This window comes from Pan paniscus, chromosome 16, assembly GCF_029289425.2.
Source record: "Pan paniscus chromosome 16, NHGRI_mPanPan1-v2.0_pri, whole genome shotgun sequence".
In the NCBI taxonomy this organism is placed as follows: Eukaryota; Metazoa; Chordata; class Mammalia; order Primates; family Hominidae; genus Pan; species Pan paniscus.
In genome coordinates this window covers 30,275,338-30,294,701 of record NC_073265.2, presented here as the reverse complement: position 1 = coordinate 30,294,701, position 19,364 = coordinate 30,275,338, and the positions used below count along the sequence as shown (strand labels likewise).

Below are 19,364 nucleotides of genomic sequence, written 5' to 3'. Positions count from 1 at the left end.
TTTTTTTTTTTTTTTTTTGTAAGACAAGGGCTTGCTCTGTCACCCATGGTGGAATGCAGTGGTGCAATCACGGCTCACTTCAGCTTTGACCTCCTTGGCTCAAGCAGTCCTCCCACCTCAGCTTCCCTAGTAGCTGGGTCTACAGGTGTACACCACCACACCTGGCTAATTTTTCATTTTTTTCTAGAGACAGGATCTTGCTATGTTGCCCAGACTAGTCTTGAACTCCTGGACTCCAGCAATCCTCCCACCTCAACCTCCCAGAGTGCTAGGACTATAAGCATGAGCCACCGTGCTGGACTTAAAAAATCAGGGATTGTATGTATATCCTCTTCAAAGAGAGGAGTAGAACTGTACCTTTATTTAGTCTTTTTTTCTCAAAATCTTGATGGGCAGTTTTTTGAAATTGGCTGATTTTAGCTAATAAATAGCAATGTCACATAGATACAACTGAGAGAAGGAAAACATTTTATTTAAAAAATGAATCCCTAATGCATTTATATTTAAAGGGTCATGTAAACAATAGTTCATCGTTTAAAATTTTTTTTTTTTGGGGACTGGATTTTTTACTCTGTCACCCAGGCTGGAATGCAGTAGCATGATCATGGCTAACTGCAGCCTCATACTCTAGGGTTCATGGGATCCCCCCACCTCAGCCTCCCTAGTAGATGGTACTATAGGTGCACACCACCATGCCTGGCTAATTTTTTATTTTTTATTTTTTTGAGACTGAGTCTTGCTCTGTCGACCGGGCTGGAGTGCAGTGGCGCGATCTCAGCTCACTGCAACCTCCGCCTGCCGGGTTCAAGCGACTCGCCTGCCTCAGCCTCCCTAGTAGCTGGGACTACAGGTGTGTACCACTAACGCCCAGCTAATTTTTGTATTTTTAGTAGAGATGAGGTTTCACCATGTTGGTTGGCCAGGATGGTCTCGATCTCTTGACTTCGTGATCCACCCACCTCGGCCTCCCAAAGTGCTGGGATTATAGGCGTGAGCCACTATGCCCAGCCCTAATTTTTTATTTTTTAATTTTTATAGAGTCAGGGTCTCACTATGTTGCCCAGGCTGGTCTCAGAACTCCTGGGCTCAAGCGATTCTCCTGCCTTGGCCTCCCAAAGTGCTGGGATTGCAGGTGTGAGTCAGTGCACCCAGCTAGTTCATGATTGTTGTTTAGTGCTACATAGAGAGGTGATCTGAAGATCTAGTATGGTTCCTAACCACTGTGTATAGTATGTGTTTCTTAAACATCATTTAGTGTTTCCTCTTTTACTATAGTTTTGCTAGGGAAGGTTAGAGAAGGCATTAAAGCAAAGATGACATGTGAGCTAGGTTTCAAATGATGAGTTGGCATTTACTAGGAAAATATGGTGGGAATGGGGGGCTAGGCAACAAGGGCAGCGTGAGCAAAGATAGAGTAACATCGAAATATGCAGCCTGTTTTGGCTAATTTTCAGATCATTGTGGCTAAGTGGTATGTGAGGAGGTTATGATGATGAGAAACTCAGACAGTAAGGTAGGTTTGATTATGGGAGAACTTTCTTTTTTTTTTTTTTTTTTTTTTTGAGATGGAGTCTCATTCTGTCACCCAGGCTGGAGTGCAATGGTGCAATCTCGGCTCACTGCAACCTCTGCCTCCCGGGTTCAAGTGATTCTCCTGCCTCAGCCTCCTGAGTAGCTGGGATTAGAGGCACATGGTACCACACCCTGCTAATTTTTGTATTTAGTAGAGATGGGGTTTCACTATGTTGGCCAGGCTGGTCTTGAACTCCTGACCTGTGATCTGCCTGCCTCGGCCTCCCAAAGTGCTGGGATTACAGGCGTGAGCCACTGCGTCCGGCCTGATTATTGGAGGCTTTCTTTGCTGAGATGAGAAGTTTCAACATTTTACTTTAGGCGAAAATGCACATTGAAGATTTTTCAGCAGTTGAATTCCTTTATAAGCTATATGTGGAAAGTATATCACAACCGGAAGAAACTGGAGGCAGGAAGACCACAAAATATTATCAGTCTATACTATATCAGATGAGGGCCAGCAGTAGGGCAATGGGTATGGTTAGAAAAGGTGGTAGATTCCCAAGCTGAATTGAAGGATTTAGGAAATACTAGAACATGAGGTGTGAGAGAGCATTCAGAGGTGAGTTAAGTTTGTCTTTCCCAACTGAAGGAATGGTAATGCTGTTAACCAATTTAGTAAATTGTGGAAAAGAGAACTGTTTTTCTGACACATCACATATGTAATTGCTGCAGACTGAGTGGTACTCTTAGAGTTAGTAGTTGCAGGTACTGGCCTGGGTTATGTTTGGGAATGTACTTTTGTATGTTACTGTGATGGGTGTTAGTTGGCACAGTTAGAAATGGAAGAAATTGCCCAGGGAAAGCAAATGGAATGAGTGATGAAGAGAAGAGGGCCAAGGAATATACATTTTTTTCTGAATGATTGTCCACATTCACAGGTTTATAGAGATACTGAGTTCACATATGTTTATTCTCAATCATAATATGGTTTGTGTGTGTTTTCAACTTTAAGCTGATGCTGAATTTTCTTAAAAACTACTTTTCCAAATATAAATGTTCTTATTGATTTTTAGATTGAGATTCTAATGTATTGCCAGCTGACCAGCCGACAGAAGCTGCTATATCAGGCACTAAAGAACAAAATTTCCATTGAGGATTTATTGCAGTCTTCTATGGGCTCTACCCAACAAGCACAGAACACCACCAGCAGCCTCATGAATCTGGTCATGCAGTTTAGGAAGGTAAGAGCTTACGTCAGTTGCCTTGAAGTTTTGTTTTTTGTTTTTTGAGATAGAATTGTCTTGCTCTGTTGCCCAGGCTGGAGTGCAATGGCGTGATTTCGGCTCACTGCAACCTCTGGCTCCCAGGTTCAGGCAATTCTCCTGCCTCAGCCTCCCAAGGAGCTGAGACTACAGGAGCCTGCCACCACGCCTGGCTAATTTTTGTATTTTTAGTAGAGATGAGGCTTCCCCATGTTGGTCAGGCTGCTCTCAAACTCTTGGCCTCAAGGGATCCACCCGCCTCGGCCTCCCAAAGTGCTGGGTGAGCCACTGCTCCTGGTCTTGAAGTTGTCTTTATTAACCTTTTCCAAGAAAAACAGTCTATCCTTGATGCCAGATAAGCAAAGGCTATTAATGAGATGAAAATGGGAAAGTATCCATTCCCAAAGGTAAACATTTGGGATTTGGGATCCCCTGTCATTACGTATGATGTCTGCATGTGGTAATATTGTCTTACCATTTCCCTTCCTTTTAGGTGTGTAATCACCCGGAGTTATTTGAACGACAAGAAACTTGGTCTCCATTTCATATTTCCCTAAAGCCATACCACATTTCAAAGTTTATCTACCGTCATGGACAGATCAGGGTCTTCAATCATTCACGAGACAGGTAGGGAAGTATTACTATCTGTTCACTATTAGTGTTTTATAATTTACAGTTTTATGGCTTAGTAGATAAATTTAGTGGAGAGAATATGAGTTCCCAGCAATGAGGCATTTAAGCAAAGGGTGGACAACTATTTGTTGAGGGATCTTATGGAAGGAATTTGAGCACTGTTAAAACTTCAGCTAGGTGGCCTTAAAGGCCCTAGTCACTTCTGGTTCTTCTTTGAATCAGGAATGTGCACCGATTTGTAAATATGTACTTGCAGCAAGTATGCATATCTATGCCCCATTGCTGAAATTGGTTTGTGGTGGCTTACTTTACATTTGGAATTGCACTTGTGGGTGAACTGATTGTATTGTAAGTTAATCAAATTTACCTTTTTCTCAGAGTCAGCAACGATAAATTTAGTAAAGTTTGAAGTGGTTGTTAAGGTAATGCACTAGAGACGACTTCCATTCAGAAAATAGATGTGTGGTCCATTCCACACCTGTGAGTTAGTATGGCCCTGGCTTCTGAATTTTTAAACAAGTTCCCAGAGGTTTCTGCTGCATATCAACATTTGAGAACCATGGATTTAGAAAGCTGTTTTATAGAGAAACTCATCACCAATATTTAGTTTAATGAAACTGAAATTGAAACACATTTCTTGGATTTTACTTCATGAGTTATTTGTAGCTCCAGGTTAATATTTAACTTGAGCTGGGAGGAAAAGGCCAGAGCTGTATTGCCTTTTGTTTAATATGGTATATGATACCTTAGGGCACTAGAATTGTGATTCTCTGAAATAAAATGAGACTACTTTTAATTTGTATTATCTTCTTACACTTTCACTAAATATTTTGTATTTTTTTAAATGTATGCTATGATTTTTGCCTGGTAATATGGCAAGAAACTTCTTAAAAGTGAAACAGTTTCAAAACTAAAAGGTTTTACTTGCTATGGAACCTCTAGTCTAGTTAACTTTCCATTAATTTATGTTTGGGTTTGGATTTATTTTATTTACTTACTTTGCAGGTGGTTAAGGGTTCTTTCTCCATTTGCACCAGACTATATCCAACAGTCTCTCTTTCACAGAAAAGGTAGGTGTTTTGATCTTTGGGAAAGTAGGTTTGTCAGGGTTTTACCAGGATGCTCTTTGTTTTGCTGAGAGACTGATTTAGAACGAGTATTAGTTTTGCCTATATGGTAGGCCCTTATTTATAAAATCTTGATAAGATTTAATTAAGGAAATTAGTTATCTTTATAGGCTCTGTGATTTGTAGCTATGAGAGGAAAAAGTAGAAAATAGTATTATTGACTTTCCATCTTTATTTTATACCTGCCTTTCAAGAATTTCTTGCCCTTGAAACTTGACAAAGTCGGTGCTGGACTGTCTCATTAATGAGACTTCCTTCCATCTTAGCGTAAGGAAAAGAAGCTACTCAGCTTTGCTCATTGTCCAAAATATTAAGGCCAAGGTTCAGAACCTTTCACCTCTGTCCTGTCCTTTTCTTTTTCCTAGCATTGGACAAAGAGAAGGCATTTAGGCAAGCATCCAAAAATCCCAAAGGTAACGTAGGAGCCATCTCTAGTCTGGTCCATATATATATGCCATATCTCATAGGCCTGCCTCTCTTATCTGTAATTGTAGTATAAAGGTGTGGCACCCTAACTTGCACCAAAGTGGCTAGATCAGAACCTTTAGAATAGTGTTTTGTTCTTAAGTCAAAACTCAGCAGTTGAGCAGGCTTTAACTGAGCATCGTCTCTTGGTTTGCTGTTGGGTTTCAAATTGTCTTTTATATTTCAGGTATTAATGAAGAAAGCTGTTTCTCTTTCCTTCGCTTTATTGATATATCTCCAGCAGAAATGGCAAACCTTATGCTTCAGGGACTTTTGGCCAGGTGAGAGGTTTGCTTATTGCTTGATAAGAGGCCAGTTGGGAATAAATGGGATAGATATTGAATACTGTGGAATTAAATATTTAATGCGATATCATCTTAGAGAACTTGTCATTAATTTTCTTTTGTTAAGAATAAAGTTTGTAGGCTGGGCACGGTGACTCATGCCTGTAATCCCAACACTTTGGGAGGCCGAGGCGGGTGGATCACCTGAGGTCGGCAGTTCAAGACCAGCCTGACCAACATGGAGAAACCCCATCTCTGAAAAATACAAAAGTAGCCAGACATGGTGGTGCATGCCTGTAATTCCAGCTACTCGGGAGGCTGAGGCAGGAGAATTGCTTGAACCTGGGAAGTGGAGGTTGCCGTGAGCTGAGATCATGCCATTGCACTCCAGCCTGGATCAGTTGAGGCCAGCCTGGATCAATTGAGGCAACAAGTTCAAAACTCTGTCTCAAGAAAAAAAAAAAATATATAGTACAGTTTGTTGACCAGACCCAGGCGCAGTGGCTCACACCTGTAATCCCAGCACTTTGGGAGGCCAAGGTGGGTGGATCACTTAAGGTCAGGAGTTCAAGACCAGCCTGGCTAACATGGTGAAACCCCATTTCTACCAAAAATACAAAAATTAGCTGGGTGTGGTGGTACACCACTGTAGTCCCAGCTACTCGGGAGGCCGAGGCAGGAGAATTGCTTGAACCCAGGAGGCGGAGATGGCAGTGAGTCAAGATCGCTCCACTGCGCTCCCACCTGGACAACAGAATGAGACTCGGTCTCAAAACAGAACAAAACAAACAAAAAGACTGTAATTTGTTATTCATAAGTGAATTGTACCTTTCTTTTGCTCATTTAGTAATTGTATGATGCTTCATAATATATCTTAAATAGGCCAGGCGCAGTGGCTCATGCCTGTAATCCAGCACTTTGGGAGGCCGAGGCAGGTGGGTCACCTGAGGTCAGGAGTTTGAGAGCAGCCTGGCCAACATACTGAAACCCCGTCTGTAATAAAAACACAAAAATTAGCCAGGCATGGTGCCATGCGCCTGTTTCAGCTACTCAGGAGGCCGAGGTGGGAGAATCACTGGAACCCAGGAGGTGGAGGTTGCAGTGAGCCTAGATCATGCCATTGTACCCCAGCCCGGGCAACAGAACAAGAATATATATATATATATATATATGTGTGTATATGTATATATATGTGTGTGTATATATATGTATATGTGTATATATATATGTATACGCACACAGAGACACACACAGACACACACACACCCCTTAAATATAAACTGTTTAGGCTTTTCTCCCATAATTTCTAGTAAGTCTTGTTTTACTTGTTTCTACAGGGCAAATGGAGGCTGGTGATTCATTTAGTTAGTGATTACAGCATAGCCTGCCTCAAGTGTTCTGGGAAGTTTAATTCTCTGTTCTTTGGTATAATGGTTCTCACTGATTTTATTACTTTTGATTTATGTAATTAGAAATGGTTATCTCCTTAATATGAAGGAATTTTTTTTTTTCCTGAGATGAAGTCTCACTTGGTCACCTAGGTTGGAGTGCAGTGGCTCGATTTTGGCTCACTGCAACCTCCGCTTCCTGGGTTCAAGTTATTCTCCTGCTTCAGCCTCCCAAGTAGCTGGGATTACAGGCGTGCACAACCACGCCTGGCTAATTTTTTGTATTTTTTGTTTTTGGTAGAGGTGAGGTTTCACCATGTTGGCCAGGCTGTTCCCGAACTCCTGGCCTCAATTGATCTGCCTGTCTCATTCTCCCAAAGTGCTGGGATTAAAGGTGTGAGCCACTGTGCCCGGCCAAGGTGAATTTTTTTTTTTTTTTTTTTTTTTTGAGACAGAGTCTCGCTCTGTCGCCCAGGCTGGAGTACAATGGGGCAATCTCGGCTCACTGCAGTCTCCATCTCCCGGGTTCAAGCGATTCTCATGCCTCAGCCTCCCAAGTAGCTGGTATTACAGGTGCCTGACACCACGCCCTTTTTTAGTTTTAGTAGAGACTGTATTTTGCCATCTAGGTCAGCCTGGTCTCAAACTCCTGACCTCAGATGTTCCACCTGCCTCGGCCTCCCAAAGTGTTGAAATTACAGGCGTGAGCCACTGTGCCTTGCAAATTTTTTTAAATACTGATAGGAGCTTTGCGGAGGATTTTAGTTTTCATAGTAGCAAACCATGTAATGCAAAATAATTTATCTGAAAGTAGGAAAGTAGGAAAGAACTGTTTCTAAAATGATAAAGATTTACAAAAGAGTTATGTTAATGAGAGACAATCCTTGGATCATTCCTTGCTGCTATGAACGACCCTCAAACCTCCATGGAGCACTGAATAAGCGTGTCTGCTGTGGTTTGTTTCAGATGGTTAGCTCTTTTCCTGTCTCTGAAAGCCTCCTACAGGCTCCATCAGCTACGCTCCTGGGGAGCGCCAGAAGGGGAGAGCCACCAGAGATATCTGAGGAACAAGGATTTCCTTCTTGGGGTTAATTTTCCACTCTCCTTTCCAAACCTTTGCAGCTGCCCTTTGTTAAAGGTAAGCAATTATTTGAGCATAAATTACCTACTTAGTATCTTCTTTCCTTTTCCTTGAATCAGTAAAAATAATAGTAAAGTAAATGAAGGCCTGAGAGAACCAAAAAGTTCCCAGAGGAGTGGGCGGTGCAGCATATTGAGTTCTAACTTAATTTACACTTTGTATATATATTTTTGAGTGTATTTATATTTTCAAAATGTTTTTTTTACGATACTGTGAAGTACACAGATCTTAAGTGTACAGCTCTGTGAATTTATATATGTGTATACACTTGTGTAACAACCACCTAGATCAATATATAGAACACTTCCAGCTCCCTCATGCTCCTTTCCATTTAGTAGCTCTAGTTTAGAAAAAGACAAACCAACAATTAAAGGTAATTGCCATATTCTACTTCTGTCACCGTATATTATTTTTGCCTGTTTGTGAACTTTATATAAATGGAATTATCTTGTATGTACTCTTTTGTAACTGGGATTTTTCACTCAGTATTGTTTATGAGATTTGTCCATGTCGTATATAGCATTCTTTTTTTATGGCTATGAAGTATTACATTGTCTGAATGGACCATAATTTATTAATCTGTTCTACTGTGGTAGATATTTTGGTTGTTTCCAGTTCTAGGCTATTATGAATAAAACCCCTATGCACATTTGTCTACATGTTATTTGATGAATGCAAACACTCCTTTCTTTGGTGTTTATATCCAGGAATGGAATTGCTACACTGTCAAGTATAACCCTGTTTAGATTTAGTAGCTTTTGCCAAACGTTTTTCTAAAATAGTTTTATAAATTTACATTTGCACCTACGGTATCTGAGATTTGCTATTATTCAGCATCCTCCACTACACCTGGGAATGGCAGTCTGTTTTGTTTTGTTGTGTGACTCCTTATGAATAATCATTCCTTACAGTTTTAATTATTTTTGTGAATGTGTAGTGGCATCTCGTGATCTTGAATTATATTTCCATGAAAAGTAATCATGTTGTGTACAGTTTCATATAATTCTTGGCCCTTACAGAATAGTAGGTGACAAAGAAGGTGAAAGAAGGTGACAGGAACTGAAGTTATAGATGTAGGTCCAGGTCATATGGAACCTCATAAGAATTGCTGAGGGTTTGGAATTTATTCTGAGTGAAATGAATAATACTAGAGAGTTTTGAGAAGAGGAGTGACAGTTCTTTGTTATAGTCCTTCAGCTAGATTGAAGTTTAGAAACTAGGTCATTTTCCTTGTAGCCTATAGAAAATGTTATGGGGTAGTTTCACAGTTACTGTTGTAGAATGAAGGACATTCTTTGGCTAGCTCATTCAGTATTTGCCCCCTGTACACTGAAAAGCTCACATGATTTCCTTCTCCTATTTTCCCAGTTGGTTTCTTAAGCATTGCTCCATGTAATTTTTGGACTTTGGAGAGGGAATCAGTAATGCAAATTAATGTAATTGGATTCCAGCCTGTTTGGAATAATGCTGTGAGTGGTGGCAGGGTGATTTCCTGCTGGTGAAATATTCCTAGTATGTCTACTGGGAACACTGGTATGTCTGAAGAGTTGCTTAATCTTCTGTAAAGATTAATTCCTTCTCTCAACCCCTAAATTTGGTAATATATGTTACTACTGTAATACATTTTTATCAGTTCTGCTTTTTATACAAAAAGCACCATTCTTCCAAGACATTGTTGTTCCCTGTTATATGGACACCTGCATTTTTCTTAACGCTAGAGATATGCATCACTCATTTGTATTCTTCTCTGTTTTCTGGAAATATTGTAGTATGTTCCAGAGCGTCTGCTTAGTGAGGTCCTTATATCAGTTAGAACTGTCTGAGAAATGCAGATATGGGTAGTATGCTTTATGGGAAACTGGTCATAAAATATGTTTACCCAGTTGAAAGATTCACTTATATTTACTCATTTTAATTTGCTCTTGTAGTGGTTTAGAGTATACACTGAATTAATGAGCTATTGGGCCACGGGGAGCCGAAAGCTTATATATGTGTGGAGACACTGTTCTGCTTTCAATCTCATCATCCTTATCTCCAACATATGTATGTATATTGAAATACCAACCAAGTAGTGTATTTTGCTAGAGCTTATGGTTCTCATAATTAATGATAAGACTGTCAGCCGGGCGTGGTGGCTCACACCTGTAATCCCAGCACTTTTTGAGTCCGAGGCAGGTGGATCCCTTGAGGTCAGGAGTTCAAGACCAGCCTGGCCAACGTAGTGAAACCCCACATCTACTAAAAATACAAAAATTAGCTGGATGTGGTGGCACACGCCTGTAATCCCAGCTACTCGGGAGGCTGAGGCATGAGAAACTCTTGAACACAGGAGGCTGAGGTTACAGTGAGTGGAGATCGCACCACTGCACTCCAGCCTGGGTGACAGAGCGAGACTCCCTCTCAGAAAAAAGACTGTCAGTTTTAAAAGATCTCTGCTTTCAGGGCCAGGAGTGTTGGCTTGGGCCTGTAATCCTAGCACTTCGGAAGGCCAAGGTGAGAGTATCATTTGAGCCCAGGAGTTCAAGACCAGCCTAGGCAATATAGTGAGACCCCATATCTACTAAAAAATTTTAAAAATTAGGTGGGGCGTGGTGGCTTACCCTTGTAATCCCAGCACTTGGGGAGGACAAGGTGGGCGGATCCCTTGAGGTTAGGAATTCAAGACCAGCTTGGCCAATGGTGAAACCCTGTCTCTATTAAAAATACAAAAACAATTAGCCAGGTGTGGTGGCACATGCCTGTAATCTCAGCTACTCAGGAGCCTGAGGTAGGAGAATCTCTTGAACCTGGAGGCAGAAGTTGCAGTGAGCTGAGATCATGCACCTGCACTCCAGCCTGGGCAACAGAGCAAGATTCTGTCTCAAAAAAAAAAAATTAAAAATTAAAAATTAGCCAAGCATGGTGGTGGGTGCCTGTAGTCCCAGCTACTCAGTAGTCTGAGGCAGGAGAATCCCTTGAACCCAGGATGTCAAGGCTGCAGTGAACCCTGAGTGCACCACTGTACTCCAGCCTCAGTGACAGAGCGAGACCCTGCCTCAAAAAAAAAAAAAAGGAAATCTTTCCTTTCAGCCAAGCAAAATGATCGTTAGATATTATCCACTCTTAAAGGTTAGCCTAGATTCTGAATAAAGAACTAGAAGCCGGCTGGGTGCAGTGGCTCATGCCTGTTAATCCCAGTACTTTGGGAGGCCGAGGCGGGCAGATCACCTGAGGTCAGGAGTTCAAGACCAGCCTGGCCAATGTAGTGAAACCCCGTCTCTACTAAAAAAATACAAAAATTAGCTGGGCGTGGCAGTGTGCGCCTGTAATCCCAACTACTAGGGAGGCTGAGGCAGGAGAATTGCTTGAACCCAGGAGGTGGAGGTTGCAATGAGCCAAGATCACGCCATTACACTCCAGCCTGGGGAACAGGAGTAAAACTCCGTCTCAAAGAAAAAAAAAAAAAAGAACTAGAAGCTCCAGGTGTAACAATTAACAACAATGTAGAGGCTAGGCATCGTGGCTCATTCCCGTAATTCCAGCACATTGGGAGGCTGAGGCGGGATGATTGCTTGAGCCCAGGAGTTAGAGACCAGCCTGGCCAACATGACAAAACCCCATCTCTACCAAAAAAATACAAAAATTAGCCAAGCATGATGCCGTGTACCTGTAGTTCCAGCTACTTGGGAGGCTGAGGTGGGAGGATTGGAAGGCTGAGGTGGAAGGATCGCCTGAGCCCAGGAGGTTGAGGCTACAATAAACGGTGATCCCACCACTGCACCCTGAGCCTCGGAGGGTGACAGAGTGAGACCCTCTACGTCTTTGCAGGAATGTGGCATTGTCTGTCTCTTCATTTAAACTTTGTTGGGTAGTGGTGTCTTATTATGTCTTTAGTTAAATTTCTCTTGTGAAAATGATATTGAATACCTTTTCTGGTGTTTATTGGCCATTTGGATAATTGCCTTTATGAAATGTTTGTTCAGAATTCTTGTTTATTTTTCTATTGGGCTGACTGTATTTTTCTTATGATTTGTAGTTCTTTGTATATTACAAATATCTTCTACTCTGTAACTTTCTCATTTTCAGTGGTACCTTCCCCTGCCCACCCTTTTTTTTTTGAAACAGGATCTGAATTGTTCTGTTGCCCAGGCTGGAATGCACTGATGCAGTCGTAGCTCAGGATTAGGGTTAGGTGAGGGTTAGGTTTGCTGTGTTGTTCAGGCCGGCCTCGAACTCTGGCCTCAAACAATCCTCCGGCCTCAGCCTCCCAAAGTGCTGGGACTTAGGCATGACCCACTGCACCCAGCCTCAGTGTTGTCTTCTGATGAATAGTGAATAATTTTTGTGTCCTGTTGAAGAACTCTTTGCCTCCAACAAATTCGTGAAGATAATTCTATTTCTCTCCATATCCTGTTTATTGAAAAGACCATTCTTACTGGACTGTAGCATCACTTGTCAGCAGGTGTCTATATATGTGTTGGTCAGTTTCTGAACTCTGTTCTCTTCCATGAACCCATTTGACTATCCCTGAACCAGTGCTACTCTATCTTAATAAGTACAGCTTCACGGTAAGTCTTGATAACTGGTGCACAGATCCTCTGACTTTGCATTTCTTCTGTATTGTTTTGGCTGTTCTTAGCCCTTCGTGTATTCATGTAAATTTTAGAATTGGCATATAAATTTTATTTTATCATATTTTCTTTCCTTTTTTTTTGGTAGCAGCAGGGTCTCACTATGTTGTGTCCAGGCTGGTCTTGAACTCCTAGGCTTAAACAGTTCTCCCACCTTGGTCTCCCAAAGTGCTGCGATCACGGTTGTGAGCCCGTGTGCTCGGCTAAATCTTATTTTAATCTCACCTCTTTTTAGCAGTCTAGGTAGTATAGGTCAGTAGTCCCCAAATGTTTTGATTATGTTCCTCTGTAATAACAACATTCGTACTCTATTTCTCCAATGTCTGTATGCTATTTTGTTTTAAATTATATACATGTATTCACATATTAATATTTACATTGTGAAGTTTACGTGTGCCTACCTTGGAAACCACCGATGTGAGCAGTTTATTTGAGTAGGGAATGGTGATAGAGGGGAGACTCAATGTTTACTACAGAAGATATTCCTGTGTTTTACATGCTGTACATTGTTTTTCAAACTATTTTAAATTATTTGACCTCAAAGGTCCGTGGAGGGCATGGATTTGTATATCGTAAGTGCTTATCGATTGAATGAATCTCCAGTGTAGACTGTGATCTTTGGGAATTGTCTGGTGCTTCTTTTTTCATTGCTCTAGGCTACCTTCAGAACAGCCTTTTCCCAATGTTAGTCCAGTCCAGCAAGGAGAAACATACGTAATTAATGTTGTTTACAAACATATTACTGCGTACCACAGTAGGCAAAGTGTGTTAACAATCATTATCCCTGTGCTGTATTTGGAAGAGTCACTCATGCACATATTGAAAATATACACTCATGCTTAAAAACACACACACACACTGAATGTGGTTCAAGATAAGACTTTAAATACTACACAATTAACTGCCTGAGTAATGGTAGATAATGAATGGTAGAGTTCAGAATGGGAGAAGATCACTTTATAGAAATTGTATTGTTAAATTGGATCTAGGCCAGGTGTGGTGTTGGCTCATGCCTTTAATCTCAGTACTTTAGGAGGCTGAGGTGGGAGGATTGCTTGGAGCCAGGAGGCAAGACCAGCCTGGGCAACATAGTGAGACTGTGTCTCTAATTTTGAAAAAGTTGGATTTTGAGTGGTAGAGATTTGGATAGGAGGAACATAATTCCAAGTTAAGGATTTGAGCCAAAATAAAGGACAGTAATGACAGAAAAGTCTAGAAGGGTAAGTTTGGAAAGTCTTTGAATGCCACCCTATGCGGGTTTAGATAATAAGCTTGTTGTCCCAGCCCTATTTGTCTTACTTTCTTCAACAGATGCTTAAAGCTGTATTCCTCGGGGTCAAGTGTTGGTAGCCAATGTGAAGCCATGAGAAGTAGTATTCTGGTAGCAGGTTCAGTAAGGCTGCTAAATTACCAGAGTCATTATATCAAACCAGTTGGGATCTTTGTTATTTGTATTTTATGAAGATTAACCTCAGGGTGTGATATCAGGAAGAATGGAGGCAGCAATCCATGTTAAGGCAGATGTTAAGCAAAAGTTTCAAGTGTCAGGTACTAAAGACCCGATAGCAATGGTTGTAACAGAAAGATTATAGAAAAGGGATCAAGGGACTTTGATCAGTTTGGATATGGATGGGCACTGGAGATGGAAAAATTACTTCAAAAAGCCAGAGTTCAAGAGAGGATCCAGAGGGAATCTTAAGTTCCATATCAAGTTTAAAGCAAAAACTAAAGAGTGAGATTAAGAACTCTTTGATTGTGAGTACAGACTAAAAAGAGAAGGCAGAAGCCCAGTTGTAAGGATTTTTAGGGAGAAAGATCCTGGTTAGGAGGTGTAGAGAATGAGTATTGAAGTGTGACAGTTAAAAAGAAAAAGTAAGGTATTTCAGGAGGGGAGTTTGGTTTAAGTGAAAGTTGACTTTTTTAAGAGAAAAGAGTCTTGCAGATTTCACAACGAAAAGGGAAGATGTCGGGTGCAGTAGCTCATGCCTGTAATCCCAGCACTTTGGGAGGCTGAGGTGGGCGGATCACCTGAGGTCAGGAGACCAGCCTGGCAAACATGGCAAAACCCTGTCTCTACTAAAAATTAAAAAAACTAGCCAGGCATGGTGGCCTGTGGCTGTAATCCCAGCTACTACGGAGGCTGAGGCAGGAGAATCACTTGAAAACGGGAGACGAAAGTTGCAGTGAGCTGAGATCATGCCACTGCACTCCAGCCTGGGCGACAAAGCAAGACTCCATCTCAAAAAAAAAAAAAAAAAGAAAGAAAAGGGAAGAGGGGCAAGAGAGGCATTTGGTGGGGGTGCGCAAGTTGGTTAACTATACTTTTTTTTTTGAGACAGAGTCTTACTCTGTCGCCCAGGCTAAAGTGCAGTGGCACAATCTTGGCTCACTGCAACCTCTGCCTCCCGGGTTCAAGTGATTCTCCTGCCTCAGCCTCCTGAGTAGCTGGGACTACAGGCGTGCACCACCACTCCAAGCTAATTTTTGTATTTTTAGTAGAGGTGGGGTTTCGCCATGTGGGCCAGGCTGGTCTCAAACTCCTGGTCTCAAGTGATCCTCTCGCCTCGGCCTTTCAAAATGCTGGGATTACAGGAGTGAGCCGCCACACCCAGCCCAACTATACTTTTTAATAGGATGAAAAACTCTTGTGAATACTGGCAGGCTGTATAATTAACAGAAAGATATTTCTCTGCCACAAAGAATGTTTTAAAATGTCCAGAAGAACTAACACTAAGCTTAACATTATTTTATTTAATTAATTAATTTTTTTTGAGATGGAGTCTTGCTCTGTTGCCCAGGCTCGAGTGCAGTGGCACGATATTGGCTCACTGCAACCTCTGCCTCCTGGGTTCAAAGTAGTCTCCTGCCTCAGCCTCCCAAGTAGGACTGCAGACATGTGCCAACATGCCCAGCTAATTTTTGTGTTTTTAGTAGAGATGGGGTTTCACCATGTTAGCCAGGCTGATCTCGAACTCCTGACCTCAGGTAGTTTCCCACCTCAGCTTCCCAGAGTGCTGGAATTATAGGCTTGAGCCATCGTGCCCGGCCTTAAGCTTAACATTAAAAAAAAAAAAAAAGTCCTATTAAGTGGTTCTCTTTCTCTCTCTTTTTTGTTCTTTTTTCTTCAAGTGAGAAATCAATCTATTTTTAGTTTTTGTTTTGTTTTGTTTTGTTTTGTTTTTTGAGATAGAGTCTTGCTCTGTCACCCAGGCTGGAGTGCAGTGGAGTGACCTTGGCTCACTGTAACCTCCACCTTCTGGGTTTGAGCGATTCTCTTGCCTCAGCCTCCCGAGTAGCTGGGATTACAGGCATCTGCCACCACACCTGGCTAATTTTTGTATTTTTAGTAGAGAGACGGGGTTTTGCCATATTGGCTAGACTGATCTCAAACTCCTGATCTCAAGTAACCGGCCTGACCTCAAGTAACCGGCCTGCCTCGGCCTCCCAAAGTTCTGGGATTACAGTCGTGAGCCACCGTGCCTGGCTAAAACCAATTTAAATGTTTGGACATTTTATATAATTCATCTTCCCTTTGTGGTCTGGTTATTTTGGGCACTTTTAAGGTTAAATAAGTGTTTGCTGAATGACCTAGTGAATAATGGCACATTATATTAATGCACCAATATTAATATTAATAACAATATTGGTGCATTGGTACTAATCTTTGGAACATGGTATGTATTAATCTGAGGGAATGTCTTCTAGCCTAAAATTAAAAGTACAGTTTTTTACTCTTAATATTTTAAATAGAATTTTGTGAAGAGCACTAACTTCTAGGGGTTTAGGGAAAGTGGGCAGGATAGGTAATCTGTTTGATCATTCATTGATCTTATTGCACTTAGTTATTTTTGCCCTGCATTTGATCTGAGAACTAGAGGTGACACGTGACACGTTCCTTGGATAGTAAGGAACACCAGAGAGAAGTGAATCTATAGAAACTTGCAATAGAGGTTGCTAATGATCCAACTATGGATTTTAGCCCCTGTAGTAGTAGTTATATAACATGTTATCTTAAAACCTAGAGACTAAAACAATAAACACTTGATATCTCACACTGTTTCTGTTGACTGGGAACTTGGGAGCAGCTTAGCTATGTGGTTTTTTTGGGTTTTTTTGTTTTTTTTTTTTTCCGAGAGAGAGTTGCACTCTGTTGCCCAGGCTGGAGTGCAGTGGTGCGATCTCGGCTCACTGCAACTTCCGCCTCCTGGATTCCAGTGATTCTCCTGCCTCAGCCTCCTTGAGTAGCTGGGATTACAGGTGTGGGCCATCATGCCCAGCTAATTTTATGGGTTTTTTTTTTTTTTAAAGCAGAGATGGGGTTTCACCATGTTGACCAGACTGGTCTCAAACTCCTGGCCTCAAGTGATCTGCCCACCTTGGCCTCCCTGAGTGCTCCAATTACAGGTGTAAGCTAAGGCGCCAGACTTTTTTTTTTTTTTTTTTTTTGAGACAGAGTCTCACTCTGTCCCCCAGATTGGAGTGCAGTGGTGTGATCTCGGCTCACTGCAACCTCCGCCTCCCAGTTTCACGCCATTCTCCTGCGTCAGCCTCCCGAGTAGCTGGGACTACAGGTGCCCGCCACCACACCCAGCTAATTTTTTGTATTTTTTAATAGAAACGGGGTTTCGCCATGTTGGCCAGGATGGTCTTGATCTCCCAACCTCGTGATCCATCTGCCTCAGCCTCTCAAAGTGCTGGGATTACAGGCATGAGCCACCGCACCCGGTCTTTTTTTTTTTTTTAGAGATGTAGTCTTGCTTTGTCACCCAGGCAAGAGCGTAGTGGTATAGTCATGGCTCACTACAACCTCCACCTTTGGGGCTCAAGCAGTCCTCCCACCTCAGCCTCTCAAGTAGCTGGGATTACAGGCAGGTGCCACTACACCCAGCTAATTTTTGGATTTTGGCCTCAAGGGATTCCCCTGCCTCAGCCTCCCAGAGTGCTAGGATTAGGTGTGAGCCATCACACCTGGCCAAGGAATTTGTAGCCATATAAAACTACCACAGCCCCTTATTTCCATGCTGATCCCATTTTATCAGATATTTCATTATGAAATTTGTTTTGGATTTCCTGTTCTGAGATTCTGGCTTAGACTGTAGATGGTTCTGACTGTAGTACTAGTTCTTAACTAGTTTTTCAACTAGAAAGGATTTTGGACTCTATCCTTGTGCTCTGTTACCCGTGTTTCTTCACAGCAAATGTTAGCTGGGAAAGATAGTAACTATAGTATAATAACAAGGTTTCATTTTCAGCAGGGATTCTTTACTCATAAACTCTTAACTCCTTGTGAGCATTTTTTTTCTTTTCATTGCAAGCTCTGTATTTTCATTTAATTTGCCACATTAGTTCTGATTATGTAACTTTAATTATTTGGAAACATAATGCAGAAGAGAAGCAGTTCTCCAGTGAAGACAAATTATGTTTCAAGGTTTTAATGGAAGAGTATGCAAGTTGAACCCAGATTCCATGTTCCAGATCAGTCTTAAAAAGTTTGGGGTTATTCTTCGGCCAACAAACCTGAGAAGAGACATGGGGAAATGTAAAAGTTGGAAGGGGTCTCATCATTCTTTTTCTTATGAAATTCAAATAATATTTTAGACTAAAGCTCCTTTGGAGCTAACAAGTTAGTTTTAAGTTAATTTCCCCATATTCAGCTTTGTCATCTTAAGGCAGAAAATTTTTCATTCTGTTTCCTTCTACGCCTTCATTTGTTGTATAAAGAGAGTTATTGTTCCTGTAGCCTGTCTCCTAAATACAACTTCCTATCATCAGATCAAGGTAAAGACTTTGTTTTTCTTCCTCTGTGGAGACAGATCAGTGTTCACTTAGCCACATGTTGTCATATTGGTCTTGGTAAGCTGTGTGAGGTCACATACTACCTGAGCCATATTCAGCAGTCTAACCCAGTCCTCCCCTTCTTCTCTTACTCCCCAGGGAAAGGAATGAATCCAAACAGTGAGAAGCTCTCTTCTCCTTACCTCCCCCAACCCCATAATGTGCCTATAAAACCCTTGCACTCACCCACCCTATGGTGAAGATAAAATATGAATTTTTTGTTACAGAATCCAAAGAAGTACCATTCTTGTATTATTAGCTTCAGGATGATATACATAAACATCAAGAAGCTAAGAACTAGGCTAAGGACACAGATCAGTTGATACTTAGGGGTGTTTTGGATAAAGTTTTGGGTTTTTTTGTTTGTTTTTTGAGACAGAGTCTCGCTCTGTCACCAAGACTGGAGTGCAGTGGCACCATCTCAGCTCACTGCAAGCTCTGCCTCCCAGGTTCACGCCATTCTCCTGCCTCAGCCTCCCGAGAAGCTGGGACTACAGGCGCCTGCCACCACGCCCGGCTAATTTTTTTGTATTTTTTTTTTTAGTAGAGATAGGGTTTCACTGCGTTAGCCAGGATGGTCTCGATCTCCTGACCTCGTGATCCTCCCGCCTCGGCCTCCCAGAGTACTGGGATTACAGGCGTGAGCCACTGCACCCGGCCTAAGTTTGGGGTTTTTAAAAAATCTCTTAATTGATGTGAATACTTTTCAGAGATTTCCTTCTCTTATGTTTGTAGAACAAAAACTAGCATGGCTCCCTGTATTCTACTTAATTTTCTTGTGTTCTACCCTGCATTGCTATTAAGAATTTCAGGAAGGAATAGATTTGGGTCAGAACTTTCACACACCTTCCCTGCACACTGTGGTACCTCTGGCCAGAGTTATTTTCTTACACTGTTTTGCAGTGGATAAAGAGTGTGATTTTGTTTGTTTGTTTGTTTTGAGACAGGGTCTCACTCTGTCTCTCTACTCAAGGAGGCTGAGGTGGGAGGATCACTTGAGTCCAGGAATTTGAGATTACAGTGAGCTATGATCACACTACTGCACCCCAGCCTGGGTAACGTGATTGTGTCTCCAAAAAAAAAAAAAATTCTGATTCAGGCAGC

At 41.7% G+C, this 19,364-nt stretch overlaps 1 protein-coding gene across 1 annotated transcript in view; it reads left to right on the top strand.

Moving 5' to 3' along the window:
* INO80 (INO80 complex ATPase subunit) overlaps positions 1 to 19,364 on the top strand; it is a 143,348-nt gene that overhangs the window by 69,776 nt on the left and 54,208 nt on the right. The window contains exons 20-24 of the mRNA XM_003826605.6: positions 2,589 to 2,756; positions 3,271 to 3,404; positions 4,416 to 4,480; positions 5,190 to 5,283; positions 7,641 to 7,812. Of these exons, the coding sequence (XP_003826653.4) occupies positions 2,589 to 2,756; positions 3,271 to 3,404; positions 4,416 to 4,480; positions 5,190 to 5,283; positions 7,641 to 7,812 (633 nt within the window). The remainder of the gene's footprint in view (positions 1 to 2,588; positions 2,757 to 3,270; positions 3,405 to 4,415; positions 4,481 to 5,189; positions 5,284 to 7,640; positions 7,813 to 19,364) is intronic.